The 19,684-nt window shown below is 40.3% G+C and overlaps 2 protein-coding genes across 2 annotated transcripts; both read right to left on the bottom strand.

Moving 5' to 3' along the window:
• Window positions 1–335: 335 nt before the first annotated feature.
• Window positions 336–978, bottom strand: LOC123124288 (glutaredoxin-C1). Its single transcript, XM_044544935.1, has one exon. The coding sequence runs from the start codon at window positions 912–914 to the stop codon at window positions 603–605; it is 312 nt and encodes a 103-aa protein (XP_044400870.1). The 5' UTR covers window positions 915–978; the 3' UTR covers window positions 336–602.
• A 10,639-nt stretch (window positions 979–11,617) lies between these two features.
• LOC543339 (germin-like protein 8-4) lies at window positions 11,618–12,808 on the bottom strand. The gene is made up of 2 exons (XM_044544934.1): window positions 12,579–12,808; window positions 11,618–12,343 (listed from the first exon to the last, which is right to left on the bottom strand). The coding sequence occupies exons 1-2, from the start codon at window positions 12,697–12,699 to the stop codon at window positions 11,784–11,786; spliced, it is 681 nt and encodes a 226-aa protein (XP_044400869.1). The 5' UTR covers window positions 12,700–12,808; the 3' UTR covers window positions 11,618–11,783.
• Window positions 12,809–19,684: the final 6,876 nt, after the last annotated feature.

The raw sequence follows: 19,684 nt of genomic DNA, 5'->3' as shown, positions 1-19,684 counted from the left end.
GGGTGCAACGGATTATCTAGTTCTCATTATAAGCTAGTCTGTACGCACTCCTCACCAACAGGTTACCTTCTCATAGTGCAAAGTAATAAGAACCCCATACCAAGTTGGTACCTATTGTAACAGAGAGATAGCATCTATTTTATTGCTATCACAACTAGCATGTTGCATATATCAATCTAATAATATAATTGTATGAAAATATGCCAATGAACTTTTTGTACAACAAGCTACAAAGTGTTCGGAAAAGGTCGTACAAGAGATCAAGGATGCTTTTGCTGAAAATAACAACTTCCACTTTTTGGTGCACTATCGAAATGCTGACGAGAAGGTACGACTGAACCTCAAGTTTCATTATTCTTGTGTCCTTGCTATTTCAGAAACTTTGCATGATATTTTACATGTCTTTGTTGTCTGCAGGACCGGAAACTAGTTATTACATTGTGTAACACCTTGACCGGACACGTCGACTTGCATGGTTTGCCTTAGTCTTCGTTATCACGTGATATACAAGATAACAGGAACACGGAACATACGTGCTGCGTGTATATTATTCTCCCGTGTCAGCTGCAAGCGGCCGAATATCTACAAAGCCCTCCCGTGAGCTACACCCAGACAGCACCTGCATTACGAAGCAGTGGGACAAGCTTGCCGCTGAGGTGAAGGGACATGACCTTGTCGGTGCATCCGGCGAGCCTGCCGCCGATGAACACCGCCGGCACGGCAGGGTTCCGGCCAATGAGTCTCACCAGTGCCTTCTCCATCTCCTTCCCCCTAGGGTCCTCGTCCAGTTCCACCATCATCGGGTTCGCCCCGAGATCCCGGAGGAGGCTCGTCACGGTGTGGCACATGCAGCAGGAGCTCATACCGAAGATCACCACCGCCCGCTGCCCCGCTAGCCTCGTCACCTGCTCCATCAAGCTTAGTGCTAGTGCTAGTACGATCGCTTCTAGCTAGCTCTTGTATATGAGGCTTTGAGCTGTGCTGACTTGCTTAGGGCTGGACATAGGGGAGCCTTGCATATATAGCCATGGAAATGTGCACCGGCAGGATGAGCTTCGAGCAATTTGACCGGAAAAAAGGTGATACGGGAGGGTTCGGATAAATCCTTTACCTCCTTTAATTTGTGCGGCTCCACGTATGGCATGGGGCTAGTGTGGAGCATCGAATATTTGGATTGCAATATGGCGGTGCGGCGACCTGATACCAAAGGGGGAATGTATTGCTGATAAGGCCCGTAGCTCTGACTTTTTGTAAGTTCTCTTCTATCCTATTCGACAAGTCAGATGAGAGAGACTCGGAGAGAGATGCTGGTGATGATATCCATATGTTCTTGTGTATTCTGGCGTAACTAACCAGGGTGGAGCTAAAGGTCCATCCATTTTGTGCACAATTGTTTTCTTATATGAATCTAAAAAATCAAATTATATGAATCTCTATTTTTGCAGTTCAACAATATATTTGGACTGTAATATGTAAAAAACTGATTTTTTGCAACATAAATACTTGAAGTGATATAGTTTGGCACAGCCAATTCACCCATCAATTTATATAAATACTCGAAAAAACATCATCATTTAAATTTATGCCACCAAAAAAAGTTTTCTCCACATTGCACTTCTAATGTTTCATTGACGTGCAAAGTTCCAGATTTATATATTATTTTATTAGCGAATGACAAAAATAGAAGTTTATGTGAAGTTAGAATACTAAGCTAGCGTAGATCTTAGATTTTGATGCTCCCGGATTTAGCTATCAGACATAATGGAGGGCTGTACCTGCACCCGATTTAGAAAGTCCACCCTCTTAGAGCAACTCTCACAGACTCGTCATATCGCCCTAATCTCCATAGTAATTGTTGTTATAGTGATATTGGCTGAAAGACTACTCTAGTAGAGTTGCCATCCTGCTCTTGATCGCCATAGTCCGAGCCTTCATATTTGAGGTTGGTTGAGGCGATATAGCGCGCACTGCATCCACCCAAATATTGGTGCGACGGACATTTTGAGACGTGCACTCCCTTTCGCCGCTGCCCACAACCCTGCGTCACCTTCGTTTGGTGCCACGCCCAAAGCCCAGACCATTGTGATTTGGACCGCTTACCAGGGTGTGTATAAAACACAGTGTGTTTTACACCATAACTCAAGTACTCAATAAATGAAAGGGAGTTAGGCAATAACCTTCCTATGTCAGAAGGACTGTTTTTCATACCTCTCATGCTTCACCACAGCTCCGCAACTTCTTCCCGCCATTCATCCGCGCCACCTCTTTCGCCGCGCGACCTCAAGGTGTTCAACGACTTGAGAGCGGAGGTAAAAAATTCGCAATCTTTTCTTGAAGATTTAGTTTGGCGGATCATAGATTAGTGCATATGACAAAGGATTCACGTTAGGTGTAGATGGATCTAATGGTGGAGCTAATGTTTTGATGATTCATCATCGGATTTGAGCTATGAGTCTGATAGTGAAATCGTGATGCCGAAGAAGATGAGGTCATATCAAAGGTTGTTTAATGGACATCGTCAACCACAATGAAGAGGAAGCGTCTGGTATTTTAGGTTGGTCGTGCGACATTTTGCCAGAACATAATCCAAGGCGGCGAGGGACTCATGCTCGACAATTCCGTGTCGGGTCGTACCTTCCCACCTTACGTGTTTTGGTGACGCTTCCACATGATCAAATGGTTGTTCCGTCAAATTTCCAATGACATGGAAGCCAATGAACCTTTCTTCCAACAACGAAGAAATGCCAGTCTCTGGGTTTCCCCCTTTACAAAGGTGACCGCGGCAGTTTAAATGATTGCATCCGGCTCTCCTGCAGATTCATGGGATGACACTCTCTGATGGCTGAATATACAATCATCAAGTTCACGAAAGTGTACGGTGAAACCGTGGTGCTTGTTTATGGAGAGCAGTATCTATGAGCACCCAATGTCGAGGACACGGCTAGGCTTGTAGCGTTGCATGAATAAAATGGTTTGTCTCTGATGCTATGGAGTATTGATTGCATGCACTAGAAGTGGAGGAATTTTCCTACAGCTTGGCACGGCCAATTCACCATTCATTGCAACGATCCAACCATAATTATTGAAGTCGTTGCCTTCGAAGATCTGTGGATCTATCATTGCTACTTTGGGTTGCCTGGATCCCACGAAGACATCAATGTATTGCAGAGATCTCATATGTTTGCAAGGCTAGCTAGTAGTATTTCTCCACCCTGCAAATTCATGGTAAATGGCCATCACCAGGACCAAGGCTACTATCTAGCTGATTGCATCCATCATGGCCAACATTTGTGAAGACAATTTCTAATCCTGAGAGCAGGAAACATAAGCATTTTCCGAGTCGCAAGAAGGTCAGAGGAACACATCGATAGGGCACTTTGGAGTGCTGCAAGCAAGTTTTGCAATTGTCCAGGGGACCTGCTCATTTCTGGAGTAAGGAGTCTTGGAAAATATCCTGACATGGTGTGTGATCTACACAACATGGTCATAGAGGATGATAGGAATATGCCAAGCCCCATTGACTATGAAGATATTTGCACAATCGTCGAGCCTCGTAGGCACACATGCAACATTCAAGCAGTTATTGAGGCGCACCGAAAGGTTGAAGATGAGGCCTCCCATGATCAGCTGAAGGACGATCTCATTGAGCATCATTGACAGCTGCTAGCTAGGAGATAGCCTATTTAAAATTCTTTACAATTAATTTTATTTAGGTGAACAATTTACTTGATTGGATTACTTGTTGTATTTGAATTATTTGTTTTTAGTTTTCTAACAATATTTTTTTAAGTTATGGAATCGTTTGATCTAAATGGTTGTACTAGTGTAGAAAGAACAAAACATGAAAAATTATTAAGGCCACATTATGCCGTCATTGTGTTTCTGCACGATATTCATAGCCTCCAAAGCTGGGCCTCATAAGATATCTGTCAAAGGAAAGAAAGAAATTGCGAGGAGAGTAGTGAGTTGCATGTGCTATCCATCCATTCTATTTTCTAGGCGGGGTAGTAACTTGCATGATAATTAAGATAATTCATACCTTTAAATAAATCACACATTATACATGTGAACAACTGGAGACTAGACATTTAGTATAAAACAATTATTGGTTACATTTGAAAATAGTTTAGATCTTAGTTTCCATCATATTAAATCACCAGGAATATGTGTTAAATGTTATCAGAAACTAATTGAAATATAACTAAAAAAATCTGGTATAGCACACATGCATATGGTATTCATGTGTTTTAGATTCCATCTCGTCTTTTTGCGTTTACTGCATGACCCTCTAGGTCTCGTAGGATATAATGTTTTCAGGGAAAGCAAGGGAGTGTGAGGAGAGTAGTAAGTTGCTTGTAGTATCCATTCATGCATTTTATTTTTCCTTTTGATAATTTAGATATTTAGGAAATAACATATTTTCATTAAATAAACATTTGAATTCCTAATTCCTAAACATTTAGATCAAAACACTTGGTTGGATTTAAAAATAGTTCAGATTTTGGTTTCAACCATATTGAGTCTATTGAAATATGTGTTAACTGTTATAATGAAATCGAGTGGAATAATTGAAACATATATTAAATGTTTTCCGAAGTTAATTGAAATAAAAATAAAATTTAAACAAAATTTCACGATTCTAAATAACATTTCAGAAACTTGTTTCACATATTTCACTTTCTTTCACATAATAAACAATTTCAAAGCCATTACACACAATTTCGGAAATTTCATACAACTTTTATAATATAGTTTGTATTTATTTCACAAATCACAATAACATATCACTTACAGTTCAGAAAAACTTTCCAACTATAATTCATAAGAATTTTGCATACATTTGAGACAACTTTCAGTAATTTTTTCACTCTTTTTAAATACATTATACTTAGATTCAGATTTTTCAAATATCATTCATAAATACTGAAACATATTTCAATGATTTATTTATATTTCATTCAACTTTTTGAAATATTCAACATTTGGAATTTCAAAACAAGTTTACCAAATAAATATTGAAACATATTTCAATACATTTTCATAAATTTCTTTTGTTAAGTGAGAATTTAATTAATTTCAGAATTTCCACAAAATTTCAGAAACATTGCACATGATTTCAATACCATATACACATTGTGAGCTTTATTTCCTAAGATTCACAAATCCTATATACCCAAATAGTTGATCACCATTACTTCTATTTTCTCTTAGCATGCACAAATGCCATGTCACCACACATGCCAACTACTTTATTTCTCTCAACATGCATAACCCCACTTTTCTTAACATCCACACCCCCCCCCCCCCCCCCCAACATGCCACCTCATCAAATCCACTATTTGTATTTCTCACAACATGCATGAGAAATGCTACTTATAATCTTTTAAGTAATTCAACTACATAATAGGCAAATACAAAAAAAAAATCAGATGTATATTCGCTTTACATTCTCATATTCAAATTCCAGAAAATGAGCTTTCATCAAATTATAATGCAAGAAATTACCGCAACAATGCCTAGTCCTGGTGACAATCAAAACTTTAGTTGCACGAATTTCACTTTCTTTTCATATATATGACACCAAATTCAGTAACACATTATCAGCTTTTGAAAGTAATTGACAAAAAGCAAGTAACATTTTTTCACTTTTCAATGACAATTTAGAAGTATAACTTTCAAGTTTTCGGGGTATATGTGAGCCAGGGGCGAGAAATGAAGGAGGTGCCCAGGGGCCCAACATGCCCAGGCGGCACATAGAACCTAGGGCGCGGGGAACGGCGCTTGGACCATATGGTCCTTGCAGCTCCACTTTTTGGCGCTGGTCCCTCTTTTGATGAAAAAAATACTCCATGAATTGTTTTCTTATTTTTACGACTTTCAAAAAGTACATGCTTTTCCTATAACCAAAGGCACGTAAAACATCAACTCTCACTTTGGCACTCTTTTTGCATGTTAGTCTAAATAAATGATAAAGCATTGCATATTTAATACGACTGCAACATGAAACCTCAAATAAAATAGATACATTTAGGATGTATCAGCATACACCATTTTGTCTTCATTTTCAATATGAAAATTTAGTAGATTGATATCTTTCGAAAAAAAATCCATTTTTCAACTTTTTATATATTTAAATTCTTGACGACAAGAAACTAGAACAAGACCAGTCTTGGAGGCGTTTCAATCTACTTTGAATTTCATTGTTCTAAACATATTTCAATTCTCACTCAAACATTACCGAGATTTGTAAAATAAAAATAGTCAATGTGTGAAATCTTACCAAAATTATACAATCTGATTCTTAAGTTGTTTGAAAATTTTAAAATTGTTCTGAAAGTGTGCGGAATATTCTTAAGAAATTTATTGGTGTATTTTGAACTGATTGAAAATGTATGAAATAATTTAGTGTTTCTGAGTTACCTATATATGTATAAAATAACTGAAATGTGTGTGTCGAATATTTTTTAAATTGGTTGTTGAAAGTTTGCATTCTTAAAAAAAAATCCAAATACAATTCATCAATCTTCACATCTCAATTATTCAAAAAAAAGTACCATGATTTATGTGTGTAATTATTTTACAAAGATTTTATAAGTTGGGAGACGTTCCCGGGGCTTCCAAATACACTAGTCAATATGTGATGTAAATGTGTCCGTTATTTAGGTCTAAAACCCACTTTTCACCTCCAAGATTCCAAATGAAGAAATGCAAACCCGAAAAGGTTCCTTCTAATTCTCCAACTATGATGGGCAAGAGGATTGATACCGAGAAATATTTCTTCATTTACTTCATGAGGTGAAGTAAGAATCATACATGGACATGTACTCATAGTGGCTTCCATACCTGTCTCTGGTAGAACTAATAAAATACAAACCTATGACTCACGACAATTTATTCCAGGGAATCCCCAGCCTTCGTATCAAGGAGTGATGCGAGAGGTCCAATTGTATCAATAGCAAAAGAATTACCGTTGCGTTCACTAAACAAAATGATGAACTCATGCTGGTGATTCCTATATGCTCTATTGGTTTTGAACTATTTTCTGTAGTTGACATGAGCTTTACTGCCATGTTCAAGCTAAAAGATATGAAAGCAAGTCAAGCTTATATGCCATTAAAATTGTGCCATATTCTGCATGGATTGACATGCGCACAATACGATGGTTCTAGGAAGACCGCACAAGATGTGAAACATCATACTATTTTCTTGGAAACAAAACCTGATGTTTGTGCATATAGCAACATGTTAGATTAGACCAGTATGTCCCCTCTAATAATGCATCGTCATGTCTTGCCTTCTCTACTTGTCACTACTTACCAACCATTAGTCGTCGCGCCTAATGATTTACTATGGGGCTTGATGTTTTATTATTTCTCTAGTTTTTAGTTTGATGCATGATATATCATGCCATCCAAAACAATTAGGAAAAGTTAACTCCTTAAACTAATGTCCTCAGATGTGATGGTACTTAGATGTATTGCAAACATTTTTTTGGCTAAATCTTGCTTTTGTGTTACCTTAATTACAGATGGTCAAACTAATTAAGAGTTAACTGAGATGGAAATAAGATTCATCATAACGTAAACTCTTCGGGCTCGTAGACAACATACTTCAACTCACATGACTAAATTGTCCACAAGTTCCTCCCTTCCTCCTCTTCTAGGAAGGGGATTCAGAGGGAGTCTGCAGTTCATGGCTAAGTTATTGCAAACATATTATCTAAACTAAAACTACTTTTTCATACTCTGTTAGCTAGTGCCATCACACCATAACCCATAGGAAACTTCTAGTGTTACTGCATTGGATCAATTATATATTACACCTTATTTTCGGTAGTATGATGCACCGTAAAAATTCTCTATGTTTAGAGTACTTCCAAGGCAGAGGTGTGGTGGCAAGGAACTTGGGCTAATCAACCCTTAGCTCTCCCCTCTGGGATACTTAATCCTTTAAAGCACTAGTGGAAAAAGTGCTAGCCACAACTTACGTTGGTGGCGCGCCATTTACAACCAACGCCACCACTATTTTTTTCGAATAGTGGTGGCGTTGACTTATTTGGTACGACATTAATATGGGCATAGTGGTGGCGTTAGAAAACAAGGTAGCGTCAGAAGTATATGGGATCAACAATTTGTACCAGACGTAATATAGTGTTGTCGTGAAATAGCATGGAACTCCAGTACTATTATATTTACTTGTGGCGTGCTGTTGGTTTCGACGCCTGTATTGTTATTTTGTCAATGCCAACATTCTTATATTATTATTATTTTGGTATATTATTTTTTATAGTATATTATAGTTTACTTTTATTACTTTTTTATTATTTTAAACAGAAATAATGACATTTTTTAAAATATGTACTTTGAGACTTTAAATTACTTTTTCCCTTTTTAGTTTAAGACTTGAAATATATAGTTTTGAGCCTTCAAATATGTAGTTTGACACTTCCAAATTTTTAAATTTTTAGTTTTTATGTGGTGATCTTTTTTATAGTATATTATAGTTTACTTTTATTAAATTTCAATTATTTTAAATATAAATAATGACATTTTTTAAAATATGTACTTTGAGACTTAAATTACTTTTTTTAGTTTAAGACTTGAAATATATAGTTTTGAGCCTTCAGATATGTAGTTTGACACTTCTAAATTATTTTCTTTTTAGTTTTTTATGTGGTGATCATTTTTATAGTATATTATAGTTTACTTTTATTAAATTTCTATTATTTTAAAATGGTAATAATGACATTTTTTAAAATATGTACTTTGAGACTTTAAATTTACTTTTTCCCTTTTTAGTTAAAGACTTGAAATATATAGTTTTGAGCCTTCAAATATGCAGTTTGACACTTCCAAAAAATTTCATTTTTAGTTTTTATGTGGTGATCCTTTTTGTAGTATATTATAGTTTACTGTTATTAAATTTCTATTATTTTAAATATAAATAATGACATTTCGTAAATAATGACCTTTTTTCTTATTGGGCTAGCCCAAATAGGATTAGGATGCCGTGGCGGTCAAAACCAACGGGGGCAACGGCCCCCTCGACCCATGTACTCCCTCTCTCTGCCCTGCTCTGTTTCTGTTCCCCTTTCTCTCCCTCTCTCTCACAGACCGTGGTCGCCGCTTCGATTCCGGCCGATTCCAGCGATTGTTGTCGTTCTCCGGTCCTGAGGTACACATCTGAGCCTCCCACTCTTATCTGGTCCATTTGGAATTTTTTTAATTAGAGGTGTGTTTCGCATTCCCTATGCTAGGGTTTCAGCGACGGCAGCAGGCGACGGCGACAGCAGCAGGCAACGACGACAGCGACGGAGTAGACTGTAGGTCACTGCCACTGTCAATCAAATTAAGGTATTTGAGTTGCTAGCTGTAGAAATTGGAACTGCAATCTGTCAATCAAATTAAGGTGTTTGAGTTGTTGTTGTTGTTGTCAATTGGAAATTGGAAGTGCAATCTGTCAATTTTTAAGTCATCATCTTTGGAAGCATCTAAATTCTGAAACAAAGTGTTTGAGTTGCTGTTGTAATCCATAACAAAGTGTTTGAGTTGTTGTTGTGTACTACTTTTGCACAATCTCACATATATCACTAGCTTCTCATTGAATCTTCGGTTTAATTCAAATAGTTGAGTGTCCAATGTGGCAATATGTGGGAAATATAGGGTCTATTTGGTTGGAGACTGGTGTGGCCAAGCCAAAGTGTGGCCAACCACACAAGTATGGCAAGCCACAAGAGTGTGGCTGAGAAATTGGATGCCAAACTTTGGCAAAAGTTGCAAAAAAATTGTCTCTATGACAAGTGGACCATATATAGGGGCAATAAAGTGTGGCAAGCCAAAAGTATGGCAAATACCAAACACATACCAACTAAACCGTGGCTGCCAAATTTTGGCTTGGCAAACTGTGGCTGGAAACCAAACAACCCCATAGTCTTCAAAGAAAATTTCCACTTAATGCTCCTAGTTAGGTGTGGCAAAATAGTTGAGTGTCCAAAGAAAATTCCACTCGAAAGTAATGCTCCAAGTTAGGTGTGGCAAAATAGTGTGGCAAATATAGTCACAATCCAAACAAGGCCTTAGGGGTTGTTGGGTTCCAAGCCACAACTTGCCACATTTGTCACAACTCAACTTAGGCAAGTTTGACCAAGTTAGGTGTGTGTTTGGTTCTTGCCCACATGTTATAGATACAAACTGGCATATATATACTACACCTCATCCATATAATTGTGTGAAGATATCGATAGTGCTATATTGTTGTTGTCCAAAGCTAGTTATGCACATGCTATGATATATTGTTGTTGTTTTACCCTTGATGAAATCTGCTAAGTCTGGAACTGGCAGAATTAAAACTTGCCATGTAGCATACTCCATCCTCCACATGATGATATATTGTTGTTGTTTTACCCTTGATGAATATAACAGTGTCTTTGCTAATGTAGTATACTCCATGATGTTATGAACAGATTTGCATTGTATACTTTGACATGTGTGTTTGGTTCTGGTCATAATAATTAACCTATACTTGTTACTATTTTGAAGTTCCAGCCATGACTAGCTGGAACAGCCACTACCAATCCTCGTGCAACTTCACGGCCTATGAAGTTGACAAAGGCGAAACGAGCACCAACCAGGTAAGATTACAAAAACATCCATGAGCATTGCAAACACATGCATATATACATATATCATCTAACCATTCTTTATTGATGATTTCAAATATTTGACTTGACAGGCGTATGTACGAGACCCATCTCCAGAACCGGTCCAGCAGCAGCTATTGGTATGTGAAGTGGACATGCTCAGCCGTGAGCTTGTCACGTCAAAGGAGAGTACAATGAAGGCACTTAAGGAGTTGAATGACTCCCTGAAGAAAGAGAATGATGAGATGATAGACAATAACTCCGTTCTCTGCGATAAGAAATTGAAGCTCATCGACCAGAAGCAGCTTTGGTCACCGAGATCGAGTCTATGAAGAAGGAGATACGGCTCCTGAAGGCCGAGAGGGAGGAGCCGAAGACCCGCAAAGTCTATTTCAGAAAGGAGGGACAGAGCAACAGGAACAAGTTGCGTGAGATGAGGATCATTCTTCATCGTAACTAGTTAGCGCATGGATAACAAGTTGCGTGAGATGGATGATGATACGTTTGCTTGTAGAGCTAGCTACCGGATAACTTTTGCTTGTAGGTAGTAGCAAACTAGTTACTGGAAACTGTACTAATATCTTGGTATATTTTGTGGATTTGAGACTTACCACTAGAAGTTTAAATGGTTGCACATATACTAATCACTGGGTATATTTTTATTGCTGAAAAATACAAATTGCTGGCGTTGCCTCAAAATAAATGCCATAGATAACAATATATTGCTGGCGTTAGCCAGGTGGCATGCCATCAGTACTAAAATACTGCTGACGTGTCTGCCAACGCCACCACTAAACTGTTTTCACTAGCGCCATATTGGTGGCGTTGGGTCTCTACACCAGCAAGGCACTTTTTGCCATGCCATAGCTAGGGTTTTTTTTCCACTAGTGAAGCATTTCTCTAAATATCGTGCCCAGAAATAGCATGCAAGCAGAGTCATTGGTTTTCTCATGAACTTCATCGATTCTCTTATTTCAGTTACGAGGGAAGAGGACACCACTGTATTCCATTTATTAAACAACCAAATGCTTACACTGTCACCATATTACTATATCAATCCAACAAACAACATATATTGTCACGATTCAAAAGGAAATGATCATTTATTCTTTATACTATTTATAGGTGTAAACACTACAACATATTAGTAGTGGTTATTCTCCCAGAACTGAGATTGGAGCCAATCAATCAGTTTCTTTTCCACCTGAAACGCCGTGGCCAAAACATCATCCGAAATGGGTGGGTTTGATCCAAAGACTGCATTGGCAATAGAAATAACTCCTGGGTTTTGGCTGCTGAGTGACGACAACGCAGCTGCTGGCTTGTCATGCGCTAGATTCATTTGGAAGTGGATCATTGCCTTCGGGAACACAAATACGTCACCCTTCTTGACCACCCTGGAGAAGAGCCTATTTGGGTTGGATGTGACAAATCCAAGGTAGAGAGTTCCCTCAAGCACAGTAAGGAGCTCAGTGGCACGGGGATGTATATGCGGGGTGTTCACGCCCAATGGTCCATAGTCGATGCGTGCCAGCGAGATACCAAGGGTGTTGAGGCCAGGAAAGTTGATGACGTTAATGTTGGTGACGTTGGACCCAACCTTGCTGTTCTTAGTATCCCTAGGTTGGTCAAGCATGGCTGGATTGAAGAAATCTTCCGGGTTGACGGCCATTGGGTCCTTGCAAGGAAATCCATTTACTCGCACTGCATGCATGGAGGAAGTAACACTAAGTTTACCCGCAAAAAAAAAATGTAACACTGTGCTTACAAGGTAGCATGCGTTTTGAGTAGTAGGAATTTATAATACTTTGTTTTGGTATCAACATATAGCATGCAAAACTCATACAATAACTCAGGTGTGACCACAGATATGCTACGAGAACATTACAGCATCACTGGTATTAATGCACACATACATACACATAATACATATACATACCAGGTGACTTCATGTCGGCGACGCAGAAGTCTTGCAGAGGGCTAGGATCATAGGCAGTGGCCTGCCATGAGACCAGCGCAAGAAGCACGGCGAGGAGAAACAAGGAGGGAGAGGAGGCCATTGTGAGATGCTTTGTCCATGGAGGCGTGGGTAGTTGTTCTTATATAGTCGGAGTTGGCTTTGGTTCAAGGTGGCGCAAGCAAATAGTGTCGTGACATGATGGAACTTCTGCATGAATTTGAGCAAACAGGACAAGTCAAGTACGAGAGGATATGATCAACCGGATTGAAATAGTCACCGCTAGGTGCTACAACCTGATTGGTTGTTCAACATCTCCTGTTTTCTTTATATACGTATGGATGTATCTGCTCCACCAAGTATGTGCATGCGCATACATATTTTGCACGACTGAGCACACAACTTGGTCGACAATCCTGCTGGTTTTCTTCCTCCGTTCTCCGGGCGGTGCCATCTAGCCCGGCTATCCGGGCGGTGCTATCTAGCCCATGCTCATCGTAGAGACCGGAGATATGCATGGGCAATTCAACCGAGTAGCATTTGCATGCTTGTAAGAATGGTGGATAACGAAAATGACGTGTAAACAGAAGTCATCATCATATCTTTATCTAATACGTCATACTACCTACTCCTAAAACTAAACAACATAAAAGGCAATTGCATGCTTGTAAAAATGGTACGTTCTCCAAGTATTACTACGTTAGCTCATGTATATAAACCCTTTTTGTCAGTATTTGGTTTCAGAGTTACAATGGAATTATGGATCATGTTCTCCACAATAAAAAGTCCTCACCAAAAAAGGAATAAAGAATCGTGATTTTGTTTGTCACAGCCGCCTATGATCTGCGGACGGTACTCTCTCCATTTCTTTATACCCCGTGTGTAAAATTTGGTCAAAGTCAATCTACACAAAGTTTGACCAAATTTATATCAAAAAATATGAACATCTACAATACTAAAACTATATAGTATGAAAATACATTTCATGATGCATTTGATAATATTGATTTTATATTGTAAATATTGATATTTTTTAATATAAAGTTAGTCAAACTTTACAAAGCTTGACTTTGATCAAACTTTATATGCAGACTAAAAAGAAACGGAGGGAGTACTGAGTATTTTATGAATTATGATAGTATGCAATAACATTAAGGTTGCACTAGACAATTTTGTTGAGTATGCACTTACGACTGCAATCGTACGTGAATTTGAGAACAGGTAATTAATGATGACCGGTTCAACGATGGAAAAGTCAGCGGTCGTGACAAACATGAGATTATTATAAGTTTGGTCGGTGACATGTTTCATATCTCTATGCAGCTACGTGTACTGTTTTTTTATTTTAAATATCAGCTACGTGTGCTGTTATTGGGGCTATACGAGGATTCAATATTGTCAAGAAGAAAGTTCCAATGTACGGACAGATCCTAGGCTTATCCCTTTTCCAAAAATTGTATAGTCAAATCATATGCCGTAACTGAAAAACGATGTACGGACAAAGTAGCGTGTTTGGCGCAAGGAAGGCTAGCTAGTGTTGGACACGAGGAGGGATGATGGGTTCGGATGTCATCTTCTTCTTGCGACAAAAGATAACCCATTTAGTACAAATTTTCATATTTTTAACTTAATTTAAGAAAATTGCTGTCAGTTTTTTACTTCTTTTAGTCCTCCTTTGGTTAGAGCATCTCTAGCAGACCCCATATAAATGGCCAAACCCGCAAAATAACTGCTTTTTACAGTTTCAGTCGAAAAAACGGGTCCGAACAGACCCCTTAAAATCGTCCGACCCTTAAAACTTTTTAAGAGGCCCTGTGAACGCGAAGCCGAAACCCTCATATCTACAGTTTTGAAGGCAATTTTGTCAGGGCCCTGTATACCGGTCAACGTTGGCGGTTGAGGAATCTCTGCTCCCGCCAACGCCATGAAGCTCGCCCGTCTGCTCGACCGCCTAGCCGCCGCGCCCATCCGCCGCCCGCCCGCCGTGCCTGTCCGCGCTAGCTAGCTGTAAATCGATGCGAGCAAGCTAGCTAGCTAGCCCAGGCCGTGTCTCTCGCTGCGGCGAGGAGCTAGCTAGCTCGCCCCTGGATGCATTCGAGCTGAGCTAGCTAGCTAGCTCGCTCCTGGATGGATTCGAGCTGAGCTAGCTAGCTAGCTCTCGATCGATTCCAGCCCCGACGGAGGCAATTGGCCGCTTCGTGCGCTTCGTATTTGGTCGTCTGCGGCTTCGTTTTTGACCGCTTCGTGTGCTATCTATCGGTTTCGCAGGAGCAAGCTAACTAACCATGGACATGGACGAGAGAAAGAAGAAAACGTGGGAAAGAATATAAGCGAATATTCCGTTTTACAGTTTAAGTTTGAGGGGTCTGTTCTGCTGCAGCTAAAACCAACCCGTAAAAGAGCATATTCCATGAATATCCTTTTATACGGGTCCGTTTTGCGGGGTCTGCCTCTGCTGCCGACCTGCAAAACTGTTTTTCCGCGAACTGCAAACGCGTTTTGCTGGTTGGCGGGATGCGGGGTCTGCTAGAGATGCTCTTAATAGGGTAGGAATTATACAAATAGGTAAATTGTAGGAAGTGAGATGACATGCATCTAAATTCTTATAGAGAAATACATGTCGTTTGATGCATAGGATAGGAATTTTTTCCATTGATCTAGACTATCTTTTTCTTTGTAATATGAAGGATTTGTTCCTCCTATATAGGAATTAGAATCAATTCTAACAAACCAAAGGGTTCCATAAAAGTTTTTCCTTTGAAAATCTTATCCCATGAAATTCCTACAAGATTCCTACAAACCACAAGAGGCATAGCCCTCCTCTGGTTCATAGGATAGGAATATCATAGGAATAGAAAAATCATAGGATGTCAGATGACATCCATCTAAATTTCTATAGAGAAAGACCTGTCATTTGATGAATAGGATAGGAATTTTTATCAAATCTGAGGCCCGCATTTCAATTACTCCGGCCATTTTTTTTTGTTCGATTCACTCTGATTTTTAACCTGCTGGTGGTGCCACAGGTGGCTCGATACGCAACGCCTCGTATACACGGCCAACTTCACTAGCGGCATCTCGGCGAGCGCCTACATCATCACCTCGTTGCAGTTGGCACACACAGTAGCGAGTACCTATCTCGTGAGGCGGCCATGCAGCCGAGAATTGCACTCAACCGTTCTTTCTCATAACTTGAAAATATGTACAGTGTAGAATAGGAAAGAAGGCAGATTTGATGAGTTGTAGAGGTGGAGCTATGATTTGGCGCCGCCGATCTTCCTCGCTGCTACTCAATTTCATTTGCCGGTGCGGCACTGCTTGTGGCCACCATGGTGTTGCACGCTCATGTGCAGGGGATACCGACGCACGCCTCCCTCCCCTCGTTGTTGATGCTGCGCAGCGCCGCGCTCTTCTCCGGAGAGTGTATTTTCTACTCCCGGAGAGTGGATTTACTGTTCACCGGGGTGCACCGTCGGGAGCTGCCCCCTCGCCTTTTGCATGCGTTCCAGCAGGTGAAGCCGGTGGCCCGTATCAGTCGTTTAGCTTTCTTCTCTTCTGCAAGTTATCTATAGATGTACCGGTACACTCCGTTTATGGCTGTCTCTACAACGTGTGGACAATCAAAATCTGTTTATGATGGTGTGTACATATTGGAGGCCACAGCGAGGGATACTTTTACCCGACATGGATGGCAGCAATGATCTTTGGATTGGCCCTCCTACATCTTAGGCATTATACAGTCTCCACATGACTACTTGTATTCCGCCTTCTCTATTTTTTTTAAACTTTGATTTGGTTATGGCTGTGTGCATCTCAATTATGCAGAGATCAGGTGTAATGCTTAAATCATTTAAGTAATAAAGCGCCTTTATCGAAAAATTTAGCTTCTGCAATGGTAGCTTGAACGCTGTTCGGCTCCGCCCAGTGTTGCCATCTCGGCCATGTTCACTGCCGGCATGGTGTTGCTGCCACCCTCAAGTGTTGCCATCTCTGACCATGTTTATTGCCCGCGTGCTGATGCTGCCACCCTCAACTTGCTTTCATGTTTCAAAATAAGCTTTTCCGTGCATTTCTTGATGCAAAATCCGTAATCACAATACGAGTAGGCATCTCTCTCTCTGAACATATATTGATGGCTCTAGTAGAGTTTTAAGCATTTGGAGATGATGCAATATTTAAAAATTATGCCCGACACTACAGGAAAAGATTTACATGCTTAGTACCAGAAATACTCGGCGAAAGCCCAAAAAGACACGGCAAAAGGATATGCCGAATGGTACAATCGGCATCCCACAGAAGACTTATACCATATAAGGATTCGGTGCAACATCAATAATGGATTAGTACCGCGCCGACATGAAGGGCAAGTTCGATAAGCAAAATCACAAATCCTGGGCAGACTCACCACTGTCCAGGTTGAATATCCACTATAAAGCCGGGACACATATGCGTGCTATGAGATAACACTACTAGGGAAAACCCTAATAGTAGCGCGGGTTTTGAGGCTATCAGCAGCGCGGGCAGCCATGCTACTAATAAGGCGCTACAGCTAACTGTTAGTAGTAGCGCGGTCTGTATCCGCGCTACTACTATTGACTATATCAGCATCGCTTTTCCGGAACGCGCTACTATTAGTTAGCTGTAGCGATTTCCTGGACCTGCGCTACTGCTATATCTTTCATCATTTCCACCCCGTTTCAGCTTCAATAAACTGCAATTTCCAGATACTAGGTACTACTAGATATCAATTTCATAAAGCATTATAGGTACTAGGTAGTATTCCCTCGGTTCCAAATTACTCGTCGTGGTTTTAGTTCAAATTTGAACTGAAACCATGACGAGTAATTTGAAACGGAGGGAGTACTAGATAACAATTTCATATATACTCAACATGCATCCTCAAGCAGTACTAGGTGATATCGACGACGATCATCATATGTAGTTCTAGATGATATCGACGACGATCATCATATGTAGTTCTACATGATATCGACGACAATCATCATATGTAGTTCTAGATGATATAGCCACACACACATATGTAGTTCTAGATGATATCGACGATGATCATCATCCTCAAGCCTGGGCGGTGGGTGTTCCTGATAGTAATTAGGATGGCCTGTCCAAGACGAAGATTCTTGCCAATGAGGAATCTCTTCCACCCAACCGAGTTTAAGTGTGTGCAGCCGTATGTGTCCATGCGGTAAGTACAAGTGGTGACGGAGCCCCTTGCGGTAAGGCGTAGTCCAGCTGAGCCTTCTTCATCAGGCTCGATACCACAACTCACAGATAGGTTCTTTGGCAATTTCTGAATAAGAAAAACATATCAATTAATAAATAGCCTCGCACATACTGTTGCAAATATATTTCTATTAAGTCTAGATTTCTACACTATCAAAAGACACAGTACTACGCATTTGTACTAATTAATCATGAATTCTACTAATAAGCATGTGATCAGACTCTACACTAAAGCATATCATCGACTAGATTCCACAAAGCATATCATTGGACTCTACACTAAGCATATCATCGGATAATTTGCATTTCTAAGTATAACAATAAAGCATATATATTATCAAATTACTACAGCCAGTATAACATACCATTTCATGCCGATCGACCATGGTACTTGTCAGGCGGGTCACGAATGGCACCCCGACAAAGTCATCACGTGGCGGAATTATGTCCCATAGGTTGCACACCTCCTCCTCGCTCAGCCTCATTCTTTGAGCTATGATGGCTTCATGAAGTGGGTTCTCATCATCTTCATCGAGTGGGTCCTCATTATCTTCATCATCTTCGTCATCTTCATCATCTTTGTTACCTTCATCATCTTCGTCATCTTCATCATCTTCCACCAGGTTGAGATAAATGACAGCCAGCTTGGGTCTTTTTGCTCTGAAGGAGAAGCTGATCAACTCACCACCAGTATAAGACGCATGCGGGCGAGGAAACAGGCCCATCCATCTCCTCCAATCTGCGACATATTGCGTCCTTTCTCGGCCTCCATAGTGTACGCCCCCCAGGAGCCTCAAATGTCACAGTGTCTCCTGTCTGCTTGTTGAATTTCAACCTCACACTGCATGGGACGATCTGTGTAAAAAAAGCAAAATGACACAATGCAGTAATGCCAACACTAAAAATAAAATACTTTTTACATTTCATCTAATTTCTTACCGTCGCATGACGAAAACTTGGCTGGAAGTAGATGCCGAACAGCTTGCCAGTTGCAAGGCTGCTGGCGCACCTTGACTTGCACAGTCGACATAGTGGTGGTGGTGGCGGCGCCATTTTCCTAAAGCAATATGAGCAAAGGATTAACGATCCACTTCACGGGAAAGAAAAACAGTAGCATGTGATATTTCTGGTTCTTCCGCGAGAAGCAATTTGATGGACAATTATAATCCTAAGATCTAGTAACATATTAGATGACAAGGTACCACCTACCAAAGCATTTCGGTGGCACCTATTGCCGAAAAAACTTTTCACAAATATCTACCAAATCAGGGTACCACCTACCAAGACATTTCATCTAATTTGGCCCCTATTGCCTAAGATAATTGATTTAAAAAAATACGTAGCAAATTTAACTAAATTGGCACCTACATTTTGCCCAAAAAAAACTTATTACAAAAAAACAAAAGCATCTACCTATCCATGTACAGAAAAAATAACAATAAAATGGTGCATACTAAATCAACTAAATCAACTAGCCTACTAAATCAAAATGTTCTAAATCAACTAGCCTACTAAATCAACTAAATCATATCAACTAAATCAAAATGTTGCATATGAACTAGCCTACTAAATCAAAATGTAGCAGGGAGGAGGGAGAAGGAGGGGCGACTCGAGGAGGGAGAAGAGAGTAGGACGGAGGAGGAAGGCGGAGCGAGGAGGGGCCGGCCGGCGGCGAGTGGAGGGAGGACGGAGGAGGAAGGCGGAGCGAGGAGGGGCCGGCCAGTGGCGAGTGGAGGGAGGACGGAGGAGGAGGCCGGTACCGAGTGCAGCAAGGAGGAGGAGGTGACGGCGGCGCAGAGGGAGGAGGGGCGACGGGGGAGGACCGGCGCGAGGGGTTGAGGGGGAGA

Source organism: Triticum aestivum, chromosome 5D (genome assembly GCF_018294505.1).
Source record: "Triticum aestivum cultivar Chinese Spring chromosome 5D, IWGSC CS RefSeq v2.1, whole genome shotgun sequence".
NCBI classification, from domain to species: Eukaryota; Viridiplantae; Streptophyta; class Magnoliopsida; order Poales; family Poaceae; genus Triticum; species Triticum aestivum.
Note: the sequence above shows the minus strand (reverse complement) of the source record. Positions and strands in the feature narration are given on the sequence as shown.